Source organism: Poecilia mexicana, unplaced genomic scaffold (assembly GCF_051168715.1).
Source record: "Poecilia mexicana isolate PSO_F unplaced genomic scaffold, ASM5116871v1 scaffold_15, whole genome shotgun sequence".
Classification (NCBI taxonomy): domain Eukaryota; kingdom Metazoa; phylum Chordata; class Actinopteri; order Cyprinodontiformes; family Poeciliidae; genus Poecilia; species Poecilia mexicana.
Window position 1 is genome coordinate 27,682,857 of NW_028263384.1, and position 27,960 is coordinate 27,710,816.

The 27,960-nt window shown below is 38.6% G+C and overlaps 1 protein-coding gene across 1 annotated transcript in view; it reads right to left on the reverse strand.

Annotated features, from left to right (window-relative positions):
- The window catches only part of thada (THADA armadillo repeat containing), a 108,107-nt gene that overhangs the window by 69,468 nt on the left and 10,679 nt on the right, over window positions 1-27,960 (reverse strand). The window contains exons 17-26 of the mRNA XM_088013162.1: window positions 27,464-27,677; window positions 26,469-26,604; window positions 25,690-25,826; window positions 25,145-25,291; window positions 22,964-23,124; window positions 14,756-14,865; window positions 10,450-10,582; window positions 6,441-6,563; window positions 6,247-6,369; window positions 5,464-5,555 (exon numbers count right to left, since the gene is read on the reverse strand). Coding sequence (XP_087869288.1) covers window positions 5,464-5,555; window positions 6,247-6,369; window positions 6,441-6,563; window positions 10,450-10,582; window positions 14,756-14,865; window positions 22,964-23,124; window positions 25,145-25,291; window positions 25,690-25,826; window positions 26,469-26,604; window positions 27,464-27,677 — 1,376 coding nt within the window. The remainder of the gene's footprint in view (window positions 1-5,463; window positions 5,556-6,246; window positions 6,370-6,440; window positions 6,564-10,449; window positions 10,583-14,755; window positions 14,866-22,963; window positions 23,125-25,144; window positions 25,292-25,689; window positions 25,827-26,468; window positions 26,605-27,463; window positions 27,678-27,960) is intronic.

Sequence of the window (27,960 nt, forward strand, 5' to 3'; positions counted from 1 at the left end):
AGATGAGGTGTTTTTTTTTCCAGCAGTACCAACATTTGTGTATTTTTGAAAACCTCTGAACAAGCAAAAAATCATAATAAATTAAAATACATGCACTGAATAGGAAAAAAAACAGTTTTTGTTGTATAATCATTTCACTGCTGAAAGGGGTATAAAAAGAAAAACTAACAAGTTTTCTTGGATCTCCGCTGCTTCTAAGAAGAACATTCAGCTGAATTTTGGCAACAAGTTGATGTTCTTTTGTGTCTGGACAAGCAGTCATTTCAAAAACCTTCCAAAAGTAACTTCACAAATCAGCAGGAACTGCTATTCATCTAGCAACCCCAGGGAAGACAGCCCGTTACCTAGCAACCCCAGCGAAATTCCACCCATCACCTAGCAACCCAAGCAGAATTCCACCCGTCACCTAGCAACCCAAGTGGAATTCTGCCCGTCACCTAGCAACCCAAGTGGAATTCTGCCCGTCACCTAGCAACCCAAGTGGAATTCTGCCCGTCACCTAGCAACCCAAGTGGAACTCTAGCACATTTGGTTAACTAGTTTTACCACTTCCTGCGCTGGAAAAAATAAGTGTTTTGCTGTTGACTTACCACTTGCTGCATTCTTGTTGGTTGTGCAGGAGGCTCCACTTCTGGTTTTCAAAAATGTACGGTTGTATTATTGCAGCCATTTTCGCGTGTGAGTGAAAAAGTAGAGGCGGGAACTGGTCAGATTAAAATCTCATTATCTAATATTGATTTTGTGCCATAAATGAAATGTAATGTTTTGGCTAGTCCATGAATCTATCCTAGTCTGTTCAAGGAAGCGTAACAGGTCACCCTTAAAAGTTTAATATTAACATTTAGTTTGTAGTTTCAGCATTTGTTTCAGGATTAGTTTGTGACTGTGATCTTTAATCATTCTGTGGGTGGTCAGGCTGTATTAAAAGCATTTTAGATGTGTATTTTTCTCGATGGGGAGTCTGTCAAATTCCTGCAAATGCATCTGTAATCCATGAAATCCGTACTCTCTCCTCTGCTGAAAAGGGAGTAACCTTCCAGAGGAGCTTGGCAAAGAAACATTTACGGCAACGCTCAAAAGCCCCTCTGCGGCATTAATCTGGACATTTTTATATGTACATGTGGAGTGCAAAGTGAGGAGTTGAGGCAGCGTTGAGATAAAGCCGGCGGGGGCCTTGGCTGGAATGCAGTGAGCAATCTTAGCTCTGTCAGCTTTGTTTACAGTTGCATTTATCTCCACCACGATATCTCATCGACATCCATCCGTGGTCACGGAGCGTAGCGAGCCATCGGTCTGCGCTTTAGTTGGACGACGATCCCCAAGCAAACAATATAACTGGATACAAGTTATTTCAGAAAATACACATCTGGCATTCCCACAGACAACATCAAATCCAGGCTTTCCAAACACTCAAATACACATAATTGTGTTTGTGTGAGCAGGAAATGTGTTTATTCTCCAGCTCCAGTGAACCAGGAGAACGCTGCACACACAGAGAGCCAAATATTAGAGTGGACAAGCTGTCACAATACGTTTTCTGCTGCCAGAGATCACAACCACAAAGTCACGGTAATAACAGGGACCAGATGCACAACAGACTGAGGAAAAGACAAACTTCCAAAGATGCAATTATCAGAATAAGTTGCAAAACAACTGCAATTCTCTGATATGAAGAAGATAAATTTGACAATTACACTACTAAAAGAGAAATAAACCAAATCACTACGACTTCAAGAGATAATTTCCATAATAGTATTTTTCATTTATTACGAAACAAATTCTCTCACAAGCACATAAAAATAACCTCATGCTATAATAAGAGGAGCATTACATATCAGAAAGCTGAACAAGGTGTTGGACAGAAGACTAAAACCACATGTAGAAGATAAACAGGAGCAAACTCAGCTGGGGTAACAGCATTCAGAGGCCTTGAGCCAGTAAAAATACTACATAAGGAACCAGACAGAGACTCTGGAGCAGAAAGCCCTGGGAAAGTTTGGCCTGGATTACCCAACAACTTCAAAATCACTTCAGAGTCCCAATCATACAAAACTTCACTGACTGTCGGTCAAACTGCAAACCTGGGACTGGAAATTAACATTTAATTTGATCAATCAACACCTACCAATGTTTTTCAAGTATAAATGCATGGTCTATGTTAACAAAAAACAACAAGAAAATAGATTTAAGAATATCAGCCAAGCTAACTCTCCTGTGAGGCAGCATTTTACTACCTCTTGGCAAACCAAAGTAATGAGCTAAAAGCTACACAAAAATTAATAAACCCCATTTCTGATGTTGCAAAAAACCCAATCTCTGTTACTAAATAGAAATGAGGTAGTAGATATATCAACATTTAAACCATGCTAACTTCTCTGCAAGGCTTCATTCTACCAACAGCTAGCATGCTAATTGTGACAAAGAACCTGCCAAAGGTTATATAGAAACTTAATAAAAGCTGCTTTACAATTGTACAAGGCTAATACAGTCCATTATTAAATAGAAACAATCTAACATATCTGCCAAGCTAACTATGAAGCATCATTTTACCGATAGCTAGCATGCTAACTGTGACGCAGCAAAATGCTAACAGTTAAAAAGAAGTTTAATAAAACCTACTTTACTATTGTACAAGGCCAATAAAAAGAGCATATATTAATATAAAAAAAATGTCAGATCAAAAATATAATCCAAGCTAACCTCTCTGAGAGACTTCATTTTACCAATATCTAGCATGCTAACAGTGACAAAGCAATATGTTAAAGTCTATAGAGAAGTTTTAATAAAAACTCACCTTAATATTGTACAAAGCTAATGTTTCTAAATCAAAATTACATGATAGATCGGAAATGTCAACTAAGCCAGCTTCTCTCAGCCTTTATTTTGGCAATAGCATGTTAAGTGTGACAAAGCATTTAGCTAAATGTTAAACAGAAAGCTAACACAATCAGTTTTACCACCAGTTAGCATGCTAAATGTGATAAAGCTAATATACTAATCAAGCTAATGTTAAATGCTAGATCAGTCATTCTTATTAAACTAAAGCTTAGTGATGATTAGCTAATTTTGGTATAACAAGGGTAATACTGTTATGTTATATGAAGAGGCTGAAGAGCTATAATACCAGCTGTAGCACCAAACTTTAGCATTTTACCGTCACATTAAACAGCACACACCACATTGTTAACCCAAGTTATTTGCTGGACCAAAACTGGAGTTACAGCTGGTTTTTAACAGGTTCTATAAAACGGAAAAGACCCAAACGTGTTTTCCACCGTCAGAGTTTACTGAGAGAAATGCCCAATGTCTTACTCTGATCGTCTGTCTGGGAACAATGCTAACCTACAACAGATTGATTGTCCCCATCGTTCTGCAAACGGGCTTTTTACACCCCGCCTTAAATAACAGCACCACTAACATTGTCAACCTGCTTTTCTAATCTTTAATATTTGCACAAGACTTTTTAGATCTTATTTTAAGCAGGACTTAATGACACTATTGTTCATAGACCTGTCAGTGCTTATAAACTGTGAAAAATTGTATTTAATTCAAAAATACTTGTATAATAAAATAAAATAAATGAAGTCGTAAGTAGCGGCTGTGATTTCAACTCATTGTAATATTTAAAGAGACAGTGGGAGCAGAAGAAACTTTGAGTTTTTATTACTTTAGCAACAATTTTAGGTTTTACTACAATAAAATCTCCATGTTTTGTTGTTTTTAATGCAGATTTAAACTTGAACTAACAGAAGTTTAAAACACACCAATGAGTATATATATATTTTTTGCTGATTTTAATGAGCAGCTTGTCAGTTTTGAATTAAATCAAATGTTTTTTATGTTTGTTTTTTAATAAATAAAGCTCTATCACAACTTCAATCATTTTTAGTCGATTTTTTCAGAGTGGAAAACAAAAAGGAGAAGATAAAATCAGCCTCAGCTGAATCATGTTGCTGCAGCTTAGCTTCTCAACCACCCTGCCCTTCATGACAATTATAAAATATCTAAATGCTTGTGGGAAAAACACTTGAAGCCTGCCGTCTATTTCGATTCGCTTTCTCCAAACACTTGAGCTGTTGTTTGACAAGGTGCTGTGAGGCTGGACTCTTCCGAAAACCTTAAAAAGCAATCCGCAATCTTTCAAACAATTCTCCAAAGCGGAGCCAATACGGATTCAACCAAAACAACGAGGGTTTAACTCATAAACAAGACGACTGTTTACACATGGAAACTCATTTTGAGCGTGCGATACTTATAGACCGTGATGTAAACATCGTAGCCACGGCTAACTGTGTCACCTCGTGTTTTTGACAGCAAGTCTTAACATTAGTGTACGCTCATATTTAAAAGAAAAAAAGAAAAAGCACTGAGATCCACCCACATATTTTATGATTTCCAAACTTTCTGGCCGAAATTGTCAGCTCAAAAGTTTTCACTGGTCAAAAAAATTTTTAAAAAAAAGCAAAATCACCAAAAATCTTTATTTTTTTACCAACTCAACAATAAAATAAGCATTAACTAGTTTAAATAAATAAATAATCAGACTTTTCTTTTGTACTAATGAGATTGTAGATCTAAAACTTCAAAAGTTTTTGAACGTTTTCCTTGTTAAATGAATTGTGGCCCAGTTTGTTTATTATTTTGGGCTCGATTAAAGAAGCCTGGAAAAACATTTTGTCTGTTCTCAGCAGTAGAAACAGGATCTAGGTCACTCTTCATCTGAAAGCACTTGCTGCACTCAGCCAAGTTTTAATACAGGAAATAAAAGCAGATTTGGGAAAACCAGGCATTGCTTTAGAGTGCAAGTCGATGAGTATATGTGGTCCTAGTTACCATGACAACGACAGGAAACCAGGAAGCTAGGACAAGATGATCACTTTGGGTTGCATGCAACAGTTTTTTAAGTAGATTTTGGTTTAAAAGCCTTATTTTTTTCCTGATTTATCCTTGAATAAATAACAAAATTATTTGCAGCTTGGGGGGCCGCACAAACATCAGTCCAGGCGCCACAAATGGCCCGCAGACCCCACTTTGAACACACTCAGTTTAGGAGACAGTCCAATTACTGAAAAATGTGGAATAAAAGTGACATATTTATCATCTCATGCAGACTGGATGATATTTATGTGACTATTTAAAGAGTGATACTCCTCAGGTTGTTTTGACAGAAACGTTTTCTGCTTCGTCATTCCTGCAGCAAACCTGAAATCTGAATCTGTGCAAAGGCCAACCTTCAGCCAGGGCGGCGTTACAACAGCGCCGCTCGGTGGCGATGCTTATTCTGCAACTTAACTTTGAATTTTTTTTTTTTTTTAAGTTGAACAGATTTATCACTTTTTTTTACATTCATGCATGTAAAGTTCTGGAAATGATTCTTTCGCTATTTTCCCATTGGACGTCTGCAGAACGCTTCAAACCTGAAACTCAGAGGAGTAACAAAAGGGAGAGGGAGAAGCAGCAGACCTGTTCTTCTTTGAGTGTTCGTCTTTCCCTCTCTTCACGCCAAAGATCCTCGTGATCAGAGTGCTGAAGAGGAGCGTGGAGGAGTTCCTCACCTGGAAAACAAACAGGTGGAATTAGGAATATTTTTAAAAGAAACATTCTTGAACTTCACTGAACTTAGAAATAGAAATAATTCAATTAAAAAGTAGTTTGTTGATCACAAAGGGAAATTAAATGTTGCTATAACTCATATAAATTAAAAATTATTCAGAGTTAGTGCAGATAGTGATGGAATGACCTCCTGTAGCAGTCTGTATTACAATGTATTTGAAGAAGCCTCTGACTGAAGACACTATGTTTTTCTAAGATGTTCAGCCTTCAGTGAAATTTATGTGTAACAGCAACATCTCGTATAAAGGTTCACACAAAAACAGAAAATGTTAAAAATAAGATTAACAATAAAAAAAAACTGCATGTATCGTATCATTCATCAGGATAAATTTCTTGCCATGATGAGAATTTTCATTTATCATTTTAACTATAAATGAAACCGAATGATTTTTAAGATCTCCCAAAACTATCCGTACTGTTGAGATTATTAGCTTTACTATTTTCTACTTTGTTTGTTTAATGAGGGCATCAATAAATAAAAATAAATGTGAAAAATGTAAACATTTGCTGAGAGGTGCTGGGGAGAAGGATCTCCTCTAACGCTCCTTTGTGCATTTAGGATGCAGCAGTCTGGTCAGTAATAAGACCTTAATGTTGCTTTTTATGAAGTAAAAGCTTCAGATTTAGCCTTACCGCCCACACAGGAGAGGTGAATCCCAGCACAGCAGCTTGCATCCCCTCTGAGACGAAGGGAATGATGTTTTCCCCCAGACGAGTGTCTCTGTACAGAGCTCTGAGGATGTTCAGGGCATGCACCTGTGGTGAGGGGAACGCATGTTTGGAAACCACATCAGAAAAGTTTGAATCTGTGAGTGAGAGGGTCCAACCTGAGGCACGGTGGAGGCGTCGGTGCTCCTGTCAGCCGCCGGCGAGGCCAGAGCGATGAGCTGCTTCATGGTCGCCTTCAGCAGGCTGCAGCTGGACGCCTTCGGCTCCGAGGAGAGCAGCGCCTGCAGGGGAACGCGAAGGAAACCGAGGAGTCGTTCAAAAACCGCAAAATTAAAACGTGACTGACCTGAAGCAGAGACTGACGTTTTCCAGTCTGAAGAGAATTTACAATGGATCACATGATCAATATCAATAGATAACACATCTGCAAATATTCAATATATTGACTATTCTCTGAACACCAATCCAGAACTGCATAGCATTCTGGGAGATGTAGGCAGAGGGAAAACTTTAGCCACTCAATCTTTCAGAGCCAGGTAAGCTAGGTCGGAGGAATCAACTAACGCTCACAATATTTGGTTACCTAGCAACAACTTGCTTGGTGACAAGCACTATTAAGTCCCTCAACTATGGTTACCTAGAAACAACCTGTTGAGTAGCAGGCAGCAGTTTCAGTTTTCTCTTAACTGCTTAAAAATAAAAAATAACAGAAATCAGAGAAAACTGTGTATAAACAGGAAAGGCCACACCTCCAGTTTGGCAGCATTTCAGACATTTAAACAAACCTCTAATCAATAATTATTGATATCAACTGATACGAAACGCGTATATAATGATAAGTTTTCATCATCCATTCCTAGAATCAATGTGTCAGATGTTTCTGTTCGATTGCTTGTTTACTTTTGCTGGTTTTGTGCACTGTACAATGGCTGCTGGAAAGTACAAGAGTTTTGTTGTTAACATAAAATACAGAAACCATTTGCTGGATTCTTGTTGGTTGTGCAGGAGGCTCCACTTTTGCTTTTCAAAGATGTACAGTTGTATAGTTGTGCATCTGTTTGCAGCCATTTTCATGTGGCTAGCAACAGATTATTTGGATTTTAAGTAACAAGATGTCTTAAAACACACTAAAATCTCATTATCTAAGAATGATTTTATGAAAAAATGTAATTAATGTGTTTTGTATAGGCCACAGAGTTATGGTAACCTGTTCAAAGAAGCACCTTTTTCTCCAAACGGGTTAAAACTGCTTGTTTCTCTTCTGTTTTGCGTTTCCTCCTTGACAGTGTCTGTTTTTCAGCTGAGTTAAATGTGAAAAAGTTGTGAAATCATGAATCATTGGCGCGAGAAGCAAAGCAGCGAGAGTCGTTTTCTGTCCAGCCGGTGACAGTAGGAATGACCTCGATGACTGAGAATCCTCAGTAACGCAGAACAAGGCTGTTTGTTTTATGGCTCTGATCGCAACTCCAGCTGCGCTTCGTTAACATGAAGAGGCAGCGAGGCAGTAATCCAGGCAGCGATACTCTGGCTGGATTACTTCATTCTGATGGGAGCAGAGTTATCTCAGAGACGGGAGCTGGCAGGGCCGGGCCGGATAAATACTGAAACAAGTTAACAAGAAAATGATTCCAGAGGAAACACCTCAGTGCAGCTGGAATGAAAGAAAACAGCAAGAAATAGAAGCTTATTAAAGTCAATGATTAATTAGTGATGATGAAAAAATACTAGATCCACTGGCAGATAATTACAGCAGGAAGGCAGGAAGAAAGAGATGGAGGGAGGGAGAGAGAGAGAGAGAGAGAGATAAAGAAAGAAAGAAAGAAAGAAAGAAAGAAAGAAAGAAAGAAAGAAAGAAAGAAAGAAAGAAAGAAAGAAAGAAAGAAAGAAAGAAAGAAAGAAAGAAAGAAAGAAAGAAAGAAAGAAAGAAAGAAAGAAAGAAAGGAAGGAAGGAAAGAAGGAAGGAATCTGCCAGTAGAACTGGTATATTTTGGTATATTTACTGGTATGTTTTCCATGAATCTTAATAAATTATTTATTAAATCAGGCTTCTATATTTTGCAGTAAAATAATTTTTTCTAAATTAGTTTGTTTTTCTCATTTCCAGTAGAAACCAAACCAAAAATACTTTTTACAGTGAGGAAAACTGTCAAAAATTAAGCCGAGCAGTGAAGGATGTAAGGAGCAGGAGGAGTCAGCGGTGCGGCCCGGTTCTCCTGGTTCCTGTGAACCCGTCTGGACCAGCATGACGCCGGCCGCCCTTCCCGGATCCAACTCTCCCTCTCAGCGTAAAGGAATGCAGCCAAAGCTTTGCCAAGCCATCGATTTCCCCCTCACTTCTCTCTCCGTCATCTTATCAGAAACTAAAGATCATAAAAAAAACTTCTAAAAATAAAAAATAGAGACTAAACCTGTGGTTTTATGTCATCCTGGCTCTAAAACGTAACAGAATCAGAGACAGTGATGTCACAGTCTCCAGAAACCACAAGACAGAAAAACTCTGACAAAACATGGAGGCTGTTGTGTGTAGTTTCAATATTAGTGATCAGAGGAAGGTTAAAGGTCAAGCTGTGGCTGAATTATACTCTGAGTCAGAGATAATACACTCATAGAGGTCAACCAGAGGTCACTGAGTTTCAGCCCAGTTGGTGTATAAAGGCTATGTGAGAAAACAAAGATTTAATCTGCAGTCAATGATTTAAACCTAAACTGAAGTGAACAGAAACGTAACAGATGACTCCAGTCAACATGATCAACGATTAATCACGATTAATCGATTAATCACGATTAATCGATTAATTGGAGTATGCTACCAAAGAAAGAGAACAAATGCTAAACAAAAACACATTCAGAGCAGTAATTAAGCCCAAACTGTTAAAAAAAATACATTTTGCATTTAAGATAAAAACCTTTAATTGTAGATATTTCACCCAAAACTCATTTTTTTATATTAGTCAGCTCAAAATCACTAAAGTAATGATATGTTATTGCATTTTAGCCAATAAAATGTTTATTTTATTTAAAGAAAGAAATAGAATTATTTGTTTATTTGCATATTTTAATGTATTTGTAACATTGCAATAAAAAAGCTTAAGTGGTTAAATGAAAAATCTGTAGAATGTGACATTTTTTTGTCCAATTAATCGATTTATCGTCCAAATAATTAATAGAATAATCGGTTATTAAATTAATAGTTAGTTGCATCCCTATCAGATAACATAAATTTGTTTTTTAAATATATCTTTATACCTCAAACAAAAATAAATATCAATACACGAGAATGTATTAAAAACTATGTACACCCTAGCAATTATTTTAGTTATCAGAATGGTCTATTGATTATTCTGATAAATAACTGGATAAAAAAAATCATCAGATTCTGCAAATTTAAGCATTTTTATTCAATATTATAAATATTAATTATTGCTCTGACTGTGGCCTTTTTTTGAGTCTGCATGCTCCATATAACAATTAATCAATTACAAAATTAGTTGACAATTAATCGATTCGTGACAATTAATCTGATTAATCATTTCCGCTTTATTGGAAACTAAGTAGCTCTTTAACATATATACTGAAATATCAACATTTCATGAAAGAAAATGCAAACGTTTCAAGTTTTTATTCATCGTAAAACCTAAAAATAGAAATAAAATGGAGCTTCTTGAAAATGTCAACAAATTCCTCATGGTAGAGATGTATCATAATAAAAAGTTGACTTATTTTTCAAATGTTTTGTAATATTTGTGTCTTTAAGTTAGTTTTTTTTAGCCAACTTTAATCTAACTGGTTTAATGTTTAATAAGTCCAACAAGGAAACCTCCAGAAATCTTTCTAATAGAAGAAAACGCTTTTCATATTCAAAAATATTTAATTAAATTTAGAACTTCAGATTATTTTTATCATGTACATATATGCAAAATGCTAAAATGAAAAGATGGCTGTACTTTCTTGTTATCGTTACCTAAAAAATGCAAACTAAACTCCTTTGCCAGGAAGAACGACCTCCGTTACAACAACAGGAAGGTTCTGTTCACCTGCTGGTTCCGAGTCTCGCTGCGCTCTCGATGGGTTTATTTCTGAAGCAGAAACTTCTTTAAAATCATCAGCGTAACTTCCAAGGATCTCAAGCACCCTTCGGACTCTCTCTAAGCGTTTCGTAACGTCTACCTGGATATAGAACGGTATTCCGGCGCTTCGCCGCGTGGCACACAGCTTCGATGTTGGGTCGCTGGATTTGACCTCTTCCAGAACCTCGGAGAGCCAGCGGGTTGGAAGCTGCTGCAAGTTCCGACTGCTGCTCCTTAAAACGCAGAAACATCAGGAAAATGATCCAGAACTCATTCATTTACTTCTAAAAAAATAAACATGTAGGGAAAACTGAGGACAAGAAAGGAAGGGTCACAACAGCAGATGGCAGCATTTCAGATAGTTTTTAGTTTTTATTATTTTAGCTATTTATTATCAATTAATCATATATTTGTATATGGGCTCTTTGCACCTATGGCGTTGACGTCACATCTCCAGGAGCTAATGCGGCTCACTTGTTTCCGCTTTGAGTTACCATGACTGGTAGAAACGACTAAGTCGTATTTCAGATGCAAAAAACGCAATACTATTAACATTGTTGTCTTCCTAATATAATGAGCTTTTAAGTTTTCATTAATTTCCAAGCGATCCTGAATTAAGAAGATGGTGGCTTGTAAATATTTGCCACTACCAGTTAAAGCTAACGCTGCACCACACAAAGTTTGCAGCCTTCACTTCACTCCGGATCAGCCTAAAACTACCGGGGATACGGATGGTAAATAAAGGAGCCTCCCTGAGTTATTTCCATGGAATCACTTCTATATTCAGCCTGAAAGAGTTTATGGGAACGAGAGAGCAGACCAGAGCCAGAAGCCGAGCAACTGATCCGCCTGTACATACTGCTGTAAAAACCGTCCTATTGGAGCTCTTCACAAGAAACACGCTAAGTTAATAAAATGAAATAACACAGAGACATGAAGCAACACGGTCATATTTTTCTAAAAGCAGCAACTTTGAACCTGAACAGCTGAACCAGATATCTGACACCAGAGCTGTGCTACTGTTAAGCTAGGAGGCTTGTTGAGCTTCGTTGTGCTTCGGAAGTAAAAAGCCCGAACCGTAACCTCCCCGTTAGTCTGTGACACTAACGACAATAAACACACATAATATACTTGAAAATTAGGTAAAAACATTGTCCGTTAGAATGTTTAGATACTTAAATAGCACATTTTTACAAGAACAATGTCCGAGAATATTGCCTACTAGCATAAGCTAACGTTAATGTTAGCCACAAAGTAACACAAACTCACCTTCGTATCACTAAATGTATAATGAGGCGAACATCTAAAACCTCTCTCCAGCTGACTTGTTGGGGCTTCGGATCGATGTACAAACCTTGGCCAAGCCCTGCAAGCACCTAAAGTAAAAGGCCATTTTCAACAGATCGGAAACAATCGAGCCGCTTTTCCCCAAACGCGGAAGCTGAGGTGCAAAGAGTCCATTATCTTCACCTATACATTTGTTTGTTTGTTTTTTGTATTTTTATTCACTAATTGGTATATATCAAACAAACATTATAGAGTAACAAAAAGAGGTATTAATCTACAAAATAAATAACTGGATAAAAGAATAATAGCAACAAAAACAAAATAAAACATACAAAAAACAACATAAGAAAACAAAAAGTAAACAAAGAGGTATGCATTTAAATTGATACCTCCTTTATTATCAATTTATCATATTTGTACTTTATTTTTACCTATACATTTATTAGTTTTTTTATTTAATATTTCTTAAAAATATTTGTAACTTTTTTTCACTAAATAGTGCATATAAAAAACATACAAACAAAAAGAGGTATTGATCTACAAAATAAATAAGAGAACAAATAACAGCAACAAAAATCAAATAAACAAAAACAAGGAGATAAACATTGAAGTGGAAACATTCATGACAAACACAAAACAGAACATAACTAAATTATGTCACAATTTAATTTCCCTTTATTTAATTTAATAAATTAAAATGATATTTGTTTAACTATTTAATAATTATTGATATCGATTATCGACCAACATTAAATGCTTGGCATATTTTCCGTACTAAATTACAAGGCGCACTGTCAATGAATCGTCTATTTTCATTTTTATTTTTTATTGTAATCGTTTTTTATATATAAAACGCACCGGACTGTAAGGCGAAATAAGGAAGTCAAAGTGTAACAGGGTTTTATTTCAACAATATTACAGATGAGAAGTTTGTCAAAGTTTCTTTATTATTTGTAATTTATTTTGTTTAGTCAAGTTGTTTCTCCAGACATTTATTGGTGTTTTAAGCTCCTTGGCAGTTGGTGGTTACCATAGCAACCCGTAACCGACAGCTCCGCCTCCTTTTTTCTGTTGCCGTCGGTAACAGACTGATTAGAATCAGCTCTGTATTTTCTTCAGAATTATTAAATTTTAACATATATTTTAGACAAATTCAATCATACACAGTGTTTCACGAGTAATTTTGCTACGTTTTTCTTATGTGTTTTTAATTGTTATTATTAATGTTGTACATTTAAGTTTAATTTAACTACTGTTAACTGCTGCCAACTGCTCATTGGGAGCTATTGCTTTTTAGATTGTTTTGGGTTATTTATTGTAAAGGGGTAGAAGCTGCTGGACTGATGTTAACCAACAACTTGATTTCCTCTTTTCTTAAAATAAATACAACGAACCTGAATGTGTCTGTCGTGAAGCCAACCTACTGGACCTGAGATGAACGCAGAAGGGTTACAAAAGCAAAGAACAGTACGTATTTACTGCACGACGCTCCTGGCTGCAGTGGCTGTAATTTAATGTAACTAAATTTGACCATGAATCACACAAGGTCAGTAATCACAACCAGAATTAGTCCTTATCAATTCACTAAAAGGGCGGTTTTACTGACGTTTTCTGATCAAATTAAAGTGTGCCTTATACTCCAGAAAATACGGTATATTGTCCAGCCATACTGTCCAAATCAACACGAGGAACAAAAGTGGCATCTCTGTAAAACGTTTTATTTGGAGGCGTTTCGAGCGTAACAATTTGGAAATCTGCTGCAGATGAAAGTGCAAAAAAAAAAGGAAAAAGGAGAAAGTGAGTAAGGACAGAAAAAGAGGGAAGGACAGAGACGCAGCAGAGAGGGAGTGAAAACACAGAGGAACGCAGCAAAGGCAGAGCATCAAAGGCCTGCGGTCAGGCACCCCGCAATCAACACCCTGTAACGCAGCACACGGTCTGCATACCATCCACACAGAGCAGAGCAAACACACTCCCAGCATCCTTCACAACCACCAGAATGTCGCCCTCCTTATAAAACACAGAGAAGGAGGCAGGGTTTCCGCAGAACAACAAAACAGGAGGACGCTTTGCTGAGCACTGGCTGGTTCAAAGCGAACGGCGAAGCGGCCCGTCACCTGCAGCAGCGCCGGCTCGGAGCGCTTCCACAGGAAAACAGGAACGCTGACCGTCCCTCATGCTAATACAGGAATTACTCCTGCAGCGTCCGCCAGGCTTGTTGGTACACCGCCCCGTAATAAACCCAGGTTTTATTGCAGCAGCATAATCTCACACTCAGACATTTCAGACAAACCCAACCTTTAATTTCAGTCCTTTTATTTAGTTGGGGAAAAACCCGACATTAAGGAAAAAAAAGAATCGGTTTTATAAAATCCGAATCTGACATGGTTCAGTTAATCAGAGTACAGAACAGAATAGGACAGGATAGAATATACTTGATTCCTAAGTTGAAATTGATTATTTCCTGACAATCTGCTCCATCCAAAGTGTTAAATATTCATAAATACACTGCAAAAACACAAAATCTTATCCGTTATTTTTAGCCTAGTTTACAGTGCAAATATCTCATTTGAAATAAATGTAGTAAATTTTCAGCAATAAACAGAATAGCTTGTTTTAAGTAAATAATTCCTTAATATTGATGATTATTTCACTCAAAAAAAATTTCTCGTGTTGTAAATTAAATAATCTGCCAGTGGAACTAGTTGCTTATCCTGGTCAGAACAACATTTGGAAAAGTATAAAGTGTGTGAATATTTACACACAATCAGGATGGGGACATTAGAGGTAAAAGGAAAAGTCCTAGGATACCCAGCAAGTCTCCATGGCAACCTCCATGGCAACCATTAGACAGCATCAGCAGGCTTATGAATGAATGTGAAACCACCAGAAATGTGGCGTTTTTGGAATGCTGTAATAACTTGTGCATATATATTTACATATATAGATACATGGAGCCTGCCAGAGTCGAGTCATCAGGGGAAAGAAGTAGGATTTAAGTTCTGGTTAAGCACTCATCCACTCACTAATTACTGCCCACAGCTGCTCAGCAGTGCTACCTTTCAGCCTCTGTTGGCCTGAGTATAAACACACACACACACAAACACACACACACACACCTGCAGAGCATGTCGGTGAGCCGTACGAAGCCCACGTAGGCCAGTTCAAAGGCGCCTCGATGGCGGGACTGCAGGAGCTGCTGGCGGAAGTACAAACCGACTCCTTCCACCTGGAGGAGAGAGAACCGGGATGAGAGGAGCAGCAGCTGCTGGGCTCCTGGTTTCACAGCTTCCTGTTAGCCAATCACTTAATCAATCAATCAATCGCATGATAAAGTGTGTGTGTGTGTGTGTGTGTGTGTGTGTGTGTGTGTGTGTGTGTGTGTGTGTGTGTGTGTGTGTGTGTGTGTGTAAAACATTATGGTGATCTGAATGACATCATCTGTATGTGCAGCAATTCAAAAACAACAATCAGGTAATAATAATGACAATGAAAATAATTCAATAAATTATTGGTGATAAGAAGGTGAATAAAGACATATTTAAATTCTAGTTTATAAATTATTTCTACCAAGTGGAGTTTGTTGTGTTTCCTACAGGAACAACAAGGGATGAGAAGATTAATGCAGAAAAAAGGAAAAAAAAAAAAGACATCCTAATTTAATTAACTGATTTATTGTTTATTGCGACATGCTGCAGCTTTCAGCATCCTTCTGAACCCGAACCTCCTGCCTCTCCGCTGCTGATCCATCTGACTCAGGGTTTCTCTGCTCAGCCCGGCCGGAGCGCTGCGGTGGAAACGCTCCTGAAAGAGCAGCGGTCCAAATTCCTCCGCAGCGACCAGAGAGCGACCGCCACGCTGAGCGACTGATGAGAGCCGAGCCCTGATAAGTGTTTTCTGTTTACCCTGACTGTACTTTAGAGGTGTCTAACCAGAACTAAAAGGGTAATTGCATGTATGTAACCCAGAGACCAGAATAAAACCTCATAAAACAGAGCGGACGCACTTGATGTGGATGTGGGTCAGCTTACGACGAACAGGTGCTCCCAAACTGAAATGTCCAGAAATTCTGTCGCCACACTCCAACCGTCGGTCACAAATCCAACGTTTTACAACAAATATGTGATGTTAACAATAAAAAACTCCTCTGTGGCCTTAGCACATCGAGCTGTGAGAGTGGCATGTCAGTAGCGTGACAAGTGTGCTGGAAAAAGGACGCTGAGACATCCGCATAATGGCCACTGTCAGTAAAACCATCCAGTTAGTAATAGTGTTACCGACGGCGTTCTAACTATACACACACAGAGACGCGCCGGGCCGTTTCTGTGGCAGTGTGTAAACTGGAGAGCGTGCTGCAGGTGAGGCGGCAGGGCGAGGCGGACGCAGCGCTCCGGCTCCCTGTCATTAAGGCTGTGGTATCACCACCACCGGCGCAGCAGCCAGGCCCGGCTTAGTCAGGGGTGGCATGGAGGGCACGGGGAGGGGTGGCACCGTCCAGAGGCACAAACAGCCCGGATACGGACTGCACGGCTCGTTTCCCACAGTAAAACTCCAGCTTTCTCAGCTCTTCTGACTTTCAAGAATCACACTTTGGAGACTAAAGCAATAAGAATGAACCACTACTGCAGGTTAGGATAGGTCTACAGTTCATACAAAACTTGTTCATTACATTTTTTGGACACATTCATTCTTAGATATTGAGATCTTAGTCTGGTCAGTTCTGCCCATCCGCTGTTAAATCCAATTAATCACGTGCTGCCCACGCCATCCAACTCAACGTTTACACTCCGACATGAAAATGACTGCAAACAGATGCGCAATTATACAACTGTACATCTTTGAAAAGCAGAAGTGGAGCCTCCTGCACAAGCAACAAGAATGCAGCAAGTGGTTTCTGGATGGCAAGTCAACAACAAAACACGTGTCTTTTCCAGCAGCCGTTGTACAGAGCGTACAGCGGTAAAACCAGCTGACCAAATGTGTTCGAGCTCAGCTCGGGTTGCTAGGCAACGGGCAGAACTCTGCTGGGGTTGCTGGGTAACTGACCATGTCTACTGATTTGTGACACTACATTAAGTAGGTCTTTGAAACAGCTCATTTTCCAGACACACAAAAAAAACTAACTTACTGCCAAAAAACAGTTGGGTGGATTTTTTAAAGCGCTTTGCTGTTTTCAGAAGCAGTAGAAACACAAACAGAAGTACAAAAACATGCAAAGTGTGAATTTTCCATAATTGATCCACTTTAAGGTGAATTACTTTCCTGCTCAAATTAAATGCTTAAAACACAATAAACAAAAAAATGTCTAAAATAATTTTCTCACCAACTTTTCTGGTATGTAGCAAATAGAAATAATTTTGGTAACTCTTAACCTAAAATAAGAAAAATTTAGTCTGATTTAACTTCAGATGGTGAGAAAAAAACATGTCTGTCTTTTTAATCAGGTGTATGAAAATAGTTAGTTTCAACTGTAAATAATGTATTTTTTACCTAATTTAAACTTTTAATCAATCATTAGACTGCACTTTATTACTAAACTTTGCTGTTTGAATTTCAATTAGGCAAAAACACCTAATTGAAAGGATTTCAAGCATCTGTGTGTGAAAAACCAGAACAGGAAACACAAAAACCCGTGTTACTCGTTAAACATCTGAAGATGAAGCAACAGATGAAACCGAGAATCCTCAGGAGGAGAAAATACGTAGGGCTTAGACAGCCTTAGTCCGATCTTTTAATCTGCCTTAGGACGGGTCAGTCAACCCGACTGACCCTCAGCCGGACAGAGCGGACCGCAGCAGAACCAAGCCCAATGACTTATCGCGACGGGCTCCAGGACAGGACTGACCTCACCGGGGGTAAAAATGGCAGCGACAGTCACCGTTAGATGGCTGGCGGCCGCCGGAGCCCAGACCGCTGCGGTGCCGAGCTGGGCCGAGCCTATTTAAAGCCTTCCCCCTCCGAAGGTTCCCGTCTGTGTAACCGTTAAAAAGGGCCGTGCAGGCTTCCTGTGCAGGGCGTGGGGGGCAGGAGGGAGGGAACAGCGAGGGCTTTATTTAGACATCAACTTCCTGTTTGCAAATGTTTCCCAGAAAAAAAAAAAACATGTGGAGGGAGAGAGAGAAAGAGGGATCGAGTGAAAGAGAGAGACAAAGTCCAGAAAGTCAACATCTCTCTGGATGTTGACTTGCCATCCAGATAAAGAGAAACAAACAGAGAGAGAGAGAGAGAGAGAGAGAGAGAGAGAGAGAGAGAGAGAGAGAGAGATGCTTCCCTGAGTCTAATTACATGTACGGCTCGGAGCGCAGGCAGAAACCTAAATAGCAAACTTCCTCCGTTACAAAAACTTCTGAAGATTCTGCTACAGGAGAAACGGTTCTGGTCTGAATGAGGTCCGATAATTAAAACCAGCTGAAAGCAACTATAACTAAAATCATTCAATTTTAGATTAGGACAAATATCCCAACTAAACTTATTTATTTTATTTTCAGGAATATATGTACTTTTTCAGCCTCTCAAAATGTACATAAGCAATATTTGACAAAAGTTTTGTTAAGTAATAAACTCAAATTTTTATAAAATATTATTTTTTTTAATATAACATAATCAAAAACAATTTTATTTAAAGAAAATTTATAAATATATTTTCTTTTTTTAATAAACCATATAAAATATTTAAAATTTAGCTAAATATTCAGTTAATTTTTAACATAATTCTATAATTTTTAAGTTAAAGAAAATATTTCATAAATATATTTTCCTCTTTCTATACACTATATAAAATAATTTTAATTTAACAAAATATCCAGTTTATTTTTTAACACAATTCAATATTTTTTAAGTTAAATAATATATTTTATAAATATATTACCTTCTTTTTGCTACAATATTGATGGGTCAAATCAACCATCCAAAGAGAAGGGATTGCTGCAAACCACGCACACATGTATGTCAGGAAGGAGGGATTGCTGCAAAGGCAACAACTTTGGTTTAAAAGAGACGATCAGAAAGCAGCAAAGACGCCGACAGCAAAGGTGGGAAGGGAAACTACGAGGAGTTGATTTACTGGAGGTGGATGAAATCACAAGAGGAGAAGAGGAGAGCGAAGAAGGGCGGAGTGGGTGAAAATAACAGCAAGAGTGAAAAGAAAAGATTTTCACCAAACTAAAAGTATTCCTCTCCACCAGAACCAGATGAATCACAGTGTTGGTGGTCTGCTGCACACAAGGCCCAGTGCAGGTCATGAAATGGACCATGCATGGATGGAAAAGGTCAATAAATGGGCCACAAACGCTAAACTAAACAACATGTGAATCAGCCTGAAAACCAGCATCTCTTTTTTATTTTAGTTTCTGCTGCTGCGGCTTCACTCCAGGCCAGAGGAGACAACTCAACGGACATTTTACAAAATGGAGATATATTTGAACGAAAAGCAAAGTGGTCAAACAGAGCTGGCGCCTCCATAAAACGCTCCGCCGTATCTTTTGGTCGGCTTATTTATGGTTTGAGAAATTTAAGTAAATATGTAGCACCTTTGGAAAATTTAGAGTTAAAACTTTAATGCATCAGTTTTGAATAATTTATTGCATAGATTTTAATGAATTAAAATTTGGATAGCAATGAATCGCCTATTTACTTTACATTTGCTCGTTTCTGGTACAAATAGAAACAACAAACAGACGACAAAGCTGCTTTTCTTGGCTCACCGAGGGTTAATTTCTGGTTTAAAAATGAACTTATTGGACCCTGGCAAAGACTATTTTTGTGTTTAAGTTGGCCATAAGCCTAAAATAGCATCTGAATGCTAAACATGTTGCAGCAGCAAAACATCCCAATGCTAATGTTAGCATCCACAGTTCACATTTTTTTCAAAGAAGTTACATAAATGACGGATGTCTGTTTTATTTTTTTTAGTGTACATTTGGGCAAACAGTGTTGTTTTAAAGTGCTTTAAAAATAAAACTGTATTGTGTTGGAAGATGCACTTTATTAAAAACATTAAGCATCTTTGTTGAGATCATATTTTTATTCATTCAATTATGAATGAATTATAAAAAAAGGTTAATGAGTAGAAAATGTTGCTTATTTTGTCGATATATTTATAATTGTGATTAATTAATTGCAGACTCTGACTAAGTCAAAGGGGTCAGATAGGAACCGTTTAAAGTAAAACATGACACTTCCTGTCCTCAGTGGGCGTGGCTTGAGTGATGTCATGATTTGACCATTGGGTATTGCTGATGCGGATGAATCACTGAAGGTTTAGCTTCTCAGTGAGTTTGTTTGGAAGATTGTGTTTCATGGTAAGATGTCAAACTTCGAGGCCTTTCAGGATGACCGAAAACTCTCCGCTTTGATAACTTTTATTCCCCAAAGGGTAATGAACAAAACGACCAAGTTTGAAACCAATTGGTCAAAATCTCTAGGTAGAGTTCAATCAAATGTGGAAGCTGTAAACAGCAAAAATGGGGTCAAAATTGGAACTTCAATCCAATATGGCCGACTTCCTGTTTGGTGTAGAGAATCTTCTGTACATCTTCAGGAGTTCTCCAACTGTACCCAATTTCATGCCTCTATGACAAAGTAAGGTCAATGTGGAGAGCATTTTTAAAGTCGCCTATTGAGCCGTTTCTGCTGGGATTTTTGCGATGACCTTAAAAATGCGTAAATTTCTCCCTTTTGTCCGTCAAGTTTGTTGAGTTTTCAGACATGTTTAGGCCTCCAAAAAGCCAATTCACCTGGCAAAGAAATGCTATGATTACAATCTGCAGTGCTTAGCTGCTCGGGTCTAACAAGATTGAAAACACTGAAACCAATACTACGAGTGTCCTTCTAGAAATGAGATGTTCCTGTTGCCACGGTTCCAACCCAAAAACAAAAACCGGGCCAGTGGCGGATCCCAGATGAGGAGATGCTCAGCCACCACATATTTTGGAAGATACTCACATTTGGCCACTTATATCCTCTCCTGATTCAGGAATGAGTCCTGAGTCATTCTGACCGGTGATGCCAACGTGTTTCTGAACTCGAACAGGCAATGGGGGGAAAAGGCTGCGGTGAAGGTGAAGAGTTCAATCATTCCTGTTGTCCGCCTGGTCCATGGCGCGTGTTTGTTAAACCAGATTTTATATAATAAGACCAACTGGCATGATTACTGGAGCCAGCATGGGATCTGGGATGTCCTCTCCCATTATGTCCTCTCGTTCTACCTCAGGTGTGACCAGGTGAGCCCACCGCTGAAGCTGCTGCAGCATCATTTTTATACGTATGATCGCATAATAGTGAAAAGAAAGTACACCCTCCTCCTGTTTTTACATACAGTATTAAAATAAAAACAATAAAAAGATTTGGGATATATACAATATTAGATATACGTTAAAAGAGTAAAATCAATTATTCAATTCCTTTTTTAAATAAAAATTTATAGCCTAAAATGCAGTAACAGCATTTATTTAGTTAACACTTGATCATTTGAAGCAACTGGAGCTAAAAAAATATTTTTAACATCAAAATGTGAAAAGCCCAACCCTTTCTGCTTAACATTTATACAGTGTTGATGTGTTTATGTTTTTTAAATTAATAATTGGATAGCAAAAAGTGATTAATAGGAGGTTTGGTTGTTTTATAGCAGAATTTGAACCGAGTGAAGCTTGAGGAGTTTTTGGCAGAACAAAGAAGTTGTTAATGTTGTTCTTTCAGCAAATTGTCTTTTTTGGAGTCTCTATACTCTGATTAACGATTAATTGATTATTGAATTAGTTGACATTGTTTTGAAAATCAATTAATCACAATTAATTTGATTAATTGTTTCAGCCAAACAGAATGACCTTAGAGCATAGCGTAAAGTTTTGCCAAAAGCCTTAAAAATAAATATATTGTCACTGAATTACAAAGATTTGGTGGTGGTTAAAGAGAAAATCTGCAGAATGTGCCAATTTTTTATCCGATTAATCAATTAATAGATGACTAAAATAATCAAAAGTTGAAGCCCTAAGTCAGAGCGATGCTTAAAACACAATGAAGCACAAATCAGGCTTTTACTGGCTGGTTATAAACTTGAACTCTACCAACATTTGGCATCCAACCTGAAAATCAGACAGTCACCCCATTATTTGATCAGTTTGCTTGTTTTTCAAATCTTATGTGGGTTAATGAAAGTTTTTTGGATTTGACTTTGCTGATAAAGAACACAAACATTTTAATTCTTCCTGTTTTCTCTTCAGATCCAACACAAACATGGCTCCTTCACCCCCCCCCCACGCAGACAAACACAGGCGATGTCTGGGTCTCATGTTATTATGGACATGCTGAACCACTCAGACAACTATTCTTGTGTGTGTGTGTGTGTGTGTGTGTGTGTGTGTGTGTGTGTGTGTGTGTGGGTGTGTGTGTGTGTGTGTGTGTGTGTGTGTGTGTGTGTGTGTGTGTGTGTGTGTCGGTGCTTTCCTGCTGGTGTTGGAAGTGATTTGGAAAGAATGCAGTGGAAAAGGGAGGTGTGTCGCGGCCGTTAAACCAGCAGGGTTGCGCCCCAAATGAAAGCGCGCCACTAACGAGAGCGGATGCTAATTGAAGAGCCTCCCAGTGTGGGGTCACAAACACACAGACACTCGATTTCCAACGCGGCTGAGGAGGCAACAGCTGCTCCGGTTTCTACAACATTTCAGATTCAGCTGGAAGGAAACAGTAACAGCATCATTATTGCGCTAATCAGAGAGAAAACGGAGGTAATTAGTAGCACAAACTCATCCCCACTGATCTATAAACACACTGGCCTGAAAAATATCAACTTCTAAATGCCTACATTTATATTGTTACTGCTGCTCTGCTGTCTTAATTAGAGATTATTCATTTGAACATTACAATTTTAAGTATGATGCTAATTATGTGGATTCATGTGGATATAAACTTTTCTGAAATTGATCCTGTGTCTATTATATTGTTTTTAAAGATGTGGCAGACATATGTGCTTTTATGAAGACCTACCTACGTGTGTATGAGGACAACAGAGGTGGGGGAGAGGGAAGTTCATCTTTTTCTATATTAATATGCTTTTACATGTTTTTATGTAAATATTTTACTATTATTACAATAATTATGATTATTCCTCACTAGCCTGATTTATTTGTAGTGAATGATCTATGTGGATTTTAATAAAAACATGGCAGCCACTTCCTGGATGACTTAATAAAAGCTTCTGACTGCAACTCCATTTGTAGTATTAGCAGTAAATATTGCTGTGGTATCAGATACTACAGACTTCCCGTCCGTCCCAGTGCTTCTCGTATTTATGGGTGTTGTGAAGAGCTCCAGTGACGAGGAGGTTAGCATACCTGCTGCTCTGTGATTAGCCCGGGGTGTGTCGGCTCGATTTCATTGCTGTAGTGCAGAGGCAGAGTCTGACAGAGCTGACCGAGCAGCATGGCCACTTCCTTCATGCTCCGCCAGCAACATACCAGCACCATCTGAGCCGTCACTCTGTAGCCCTCCCCATCTGGAGAAAACACACACACACGCACACACACACACACACACACACACACACACACACACACACACACACACACACACACACAGTGAGGTGAGAAGGAAGACATCTGTGGTTCCAAACATGGACGTTTTGTTATTGTTCACTCTTACTGTTTGAAAATGTCACACCGATTCATTTGGATGAGTAAACTGTAAAAATTACAGAAATTAATTACTAAGTCAACCTTCCAGACCAGTCCGGTCTTCTGTTTCTGGTCTGCTCTGGACCAGAACCAGAACCAAACATGGAGAAGCAGAATTCAGTTTTCATGCTCCACAAATCTGGAACAAACTTCCAGAAAACTGCAAAACTGCCAAAACACCGACTTCCTTTAAATCAAGGCTAAAAACCCAGCCGTGTAGAGCTGCCTTTGGTTTATAATAACTGGAATATTAATCAATATATTTGCTTGATGATTGGATTTGACACAACATAATGTTTATTGTTCTTTACTGAATGGTTACTGTATTACTGTTTTTATTACAAAACACTTTGAACTCTTGCTGCTGAAATGTGCCAAATAAACTTTAACAAGTAAATAAACAACATAAAAAGAGGAAACACTTCCCCCTTTTGGACAACCCAGGTACTGCAAGAGAAAGAAATTCAACAAACTGAAAATCATGATAAAAAGACAATATAACCTCTTTCAAGTCTAGCAATTCTGTTACTTTAATTATAATACTGACAAAAGGAAAGCTGTGTGTGAAAAGTTATGTCAAAACTTCCTGCTTCCTCAAGGAACGAGGTGGGAAAGTAGCAGCCAGGTGTTCCTAATCAAATGCACCTACATAATTGTCAACATCAGTAAGATTGGCTCTATAAAAGCAGGAATCTAGACAGTTTGAAGCTCTGGAGCACACAGGTGCATGTGTGTGAAAACAACACCAAACCAAAAACCAAAAACAACCCATCTGCAATAACCTCAGGAATCACTGGCCTACCGTTTAGGAAAGGTTACAAGAATGTTTCCAAACAGATTGATGTCAATCAGAGAGAGAGAAAAGGCGAAGCCAAAGTTGTAACATTTGTTACATTTTCAGCTGCTGTGGTTCGATTTCACACAACAGGATGTCAAACAAACCAAACTAATTAAAATCCTGTTCCCCTCCTCACCTGTGGGGGCGCTGCAACAAGAACTGCTGGAGAAAACGGCATGAAAACTTCAGAAAAAAACACTGAACGCAACTTCCTTTTTTACATGTAAACAAAAATGAAGATTTTAGCAACTAGGACTTATATTTTATCTTTGGTAAATGAACCATTTGTCCTGCTAGCGCTGAATTAGCATGTTCGTTTAGGTTGTATTTACCCAGAATGCCCTGCGCTGTAATCCACTTCCTGCTTTGGAACGATTTCTTGTCCACTTGCATCCACACATCCATTCAAACCTGATGCTAATTTGCATTTTTACACAGATGAAGCAGATGAAACAGAAACTTTGAGACTGACTGAACTCGTCTCATTTAGTGCTTTTAAATCCAAACTAAAAGCTCCTGAGGCCGATTCTATAACATGTACCTGATTTTATAGCATGACTTTTTCTTTTAACTGTTTAATTAGTTAAGTCCAGGCAGGGAGTCCTGTTATTTTTTCTGTTTTATCCACAGTTTTCTCTCTACTCTGTCCTGCCTCTTGGCCAGGTCTTCTGTGGGAAAGAGGTTTTTAATCTGAATGGGATTTTTATTCTGTCAAAATAAAGGTTAAATAAAAACAAAGTAAGAAATAAAACTGTGCCAAAGTTCACTTCAGCCGAGCTGAGGCCTTATAAAGCATTTTGAACTATCTTGTTGCTGAAATGTGGGATACAACTAAACTTTAACTGAGCAACATGTAAACAAGAAACATAAAAAAGATGAAACACCTCCCCCTTTTGGACATATCAGGTACTGCAAGAGAGAGCAAGATTCAACAAACTAAAATTATGGTAAAAAATAAAAATAAAAAAAAGACAATGTTTTTGACAGCGGGGAATTTCCTGCACCTGCGTTTAGCGGCGATGTGCGCTGCGTCTGGGCCTGACTTTGATCATCTCCTTCGGGTTTCTCCAGCTCTCTGGCGCTGTTGAAGAAGTCGTTGGAGTCTCTGGGCTGAATCTCCTGCAGGATCCTCTGCAGACCTCCAGTTGTCTCTGTGTAAACACTCATTATTAACACACTTCACAGGTTTCCCCCACAGGACGGAGGAGAAGAGGACAACTACACTGTAAAGGCAAACAATGTACTTAATTGAAAATAGTCAGTTAAATCAGTTCCATCACATTTCTATCCACTCAGTTTTAGTAAGTGACTTTGTTGATGAAAAGTCTCACCACCTTACTCTACTTGATTTGTTTGAAAATTGTGATTTTTCGTCTGTGTTAAAAAGTACTTCACTGCACGTATCCAAGTACAAATACTTGGTTTTAGCAAGAATTGCTAATACCTGCTAAAGTATTAGCAAGTATTAGCAATACCAGTTTTAAGTATCCAGAATACTTAAAACAAATAATGTTTACTTACTCGCTAATCTTAGGCTTACTTTCCTTACCAGAGTCGGTGTCCATGGGGATGAGTCCCTCCGGGGACGAGCTCTGGACCACCGGGGACACCACATCGGACATCCGGTAGCACACGGCGATCAGCTCCGACACCAGACCCGTCCACTGCTCCGTCTGACTCAAACACCTCAGAGGCCAGACGCACAGATCAGATTTACACTAGAGGACCAACCATGGGGTTTCACCAGCTCAAACTTAACACCGTTTAAGATCTTTATTAATTAAATTTAAGATTTGTATCACTGTAGAAATGTATGAAAGAAAATCTCTTGTTAGATTATCACAGAACGCACGCAGCGTCGTTCGGGTTGGTGACAGGAATGAGCCAGTGGCGAGGACAAACGTCGTAGCTGATTCCACCAACCTAGCTTAACTGGCTGTGCTAGTTAATGTCTTTTCATCTGCCTACATCTCCCAGAATGCTGTGCAGTTCTGGATCGGCGTTCAGTGAATAGTCTATAAACCAGACATATTATTACGAGTTGATATTTATCTGATACATATCAATTTATTGTCCATCCCTACTTACCAATGGTAGAAGCGAAAAAGCTAATTAGCTTCCTAGCTAGCTCGGGTTTGTTTGCAGCTAGTTAGCGGTAGCCGCAACCTAAAGATATCTCAAAACATTTGTCTGATGAAACATAAACTACGTAGACTATTATGTTTAATTAAACCATAATTAAATTAGGACTGTGATCAACATATTTTCTGATTCAATTAAGACATTTTAAGGCCTAAATTTAAGATAAAAAGCGGTTCTCATGCTCACTCTGTGTTCAGACGCTGCAGGACGGCAGTGATGCAGTGCACTCTGCCGTAGAGCGGAAACGAAGCGGCCGCCTGCAGCAGCGACGCCTCGGCTCCGGACAGCTCCGTCTGCAGACGGCGCAGCAGCAACCGGATCACTGAGACGAGAAAAACGGTCAGAGGTGGCAACAGCACTCACACTCTCTACTCTAGTAGAATTACAGACACTGGTATGAGAAAATACTCTAAAAGTAAAGAATAAGTTTTGAAATCTACTCAAATAGAAAAAGTAAAAAATAATTTCCACCTTCAAGAATACAAAATGACTTTGACGCGTCTAAAATACTTAAAAAGTTCTACTTTTTTTACCATTTGATTTTGTTTTTTTCATCATGGAAGTAAAGAGTGAAAATGTGTCAAACTCGAGGCCTGAGGGCCAAATCCGGTCCCCCATAACCTTTTTATATGGCTCCAGGGTGCTTCAGTATTATTTTATCAATCAAATTAAAGCAGTTTTTTATCTATCTTCTGCTAGATTACATTCATCAGTCTCTCCAATGAATTATTATGGAAATTAACACAAAATCAACAAATCCCAGCAAATTTTTCAAAAAATGGTCAAAACATTTCAGTTTCAGCAATGCTAACAGCTGCCTCAGCCTTAACTGGCATCAGATTAATCGAGTAATAAAAATATTTCTAAATTAGCACCACAAAAACTTTTTTATTACAAAAACTGAAAAGATGTTCAATATTGTTTAATTTTACTAATTTATTAATGTCTCAACGGCCCTTTAAGAGCGATAATTCATGATTTTAATTTGGCCCAAAACGAAAATGAGTTTGACACCGCAGGAGAAGAAAGCAGGAGGAAGTGAGTAAAAATAAACGATAAATACTCAAGTAAAGTATGGATACCTGAAAAATTTACTACAGTAAAGTAATAAGTTACTTTTACTTTGTTACTGCAGACATGTGATCAACGCTACGACCTGCTGAGGCTGCAGCGGTTTTTACCTGCCAGCGCATTGAGCTCCAGGATGAGCGACCGGGACGCCTCAGGCCGGATCTGGAGGTCCAGACCCGGATCGCATCGCAGCAGAACCGGGATCAGGTCTGGCTGCTGCAGCAGCAGGTGCAGCAGGTGGGCGGCGGTGACGCTGTCGTAGGGTTTGGTGCTGGTGCTGAGGTCCAGAGCGGCCCGGAGAACAGAGAGCATCGTCTCCGGAACCTGGGAAGAAACAAATGGATCGGCGCTGAAACAGCTGATCGAAACGACAAATCAGAGAAAAACTGGAGGAGAAACGAAAAGAACGAGAGAGAGAAAGATTCATCCTCACAGAGTTACAGAGAAAACCAGAGTTTAAGAGTTTAATCAGTCGGATTTCAAAAAATACAGTTCAGACTGAAGGAAAGGAAGAAGGATGGAAGAAAAAGAAGCAAAGGATATAAGGAAGGAAGGAGACGGAAAGGTGAACGGCAGGTAAGAAGGAAGGATAAAAGGAAACAATGCA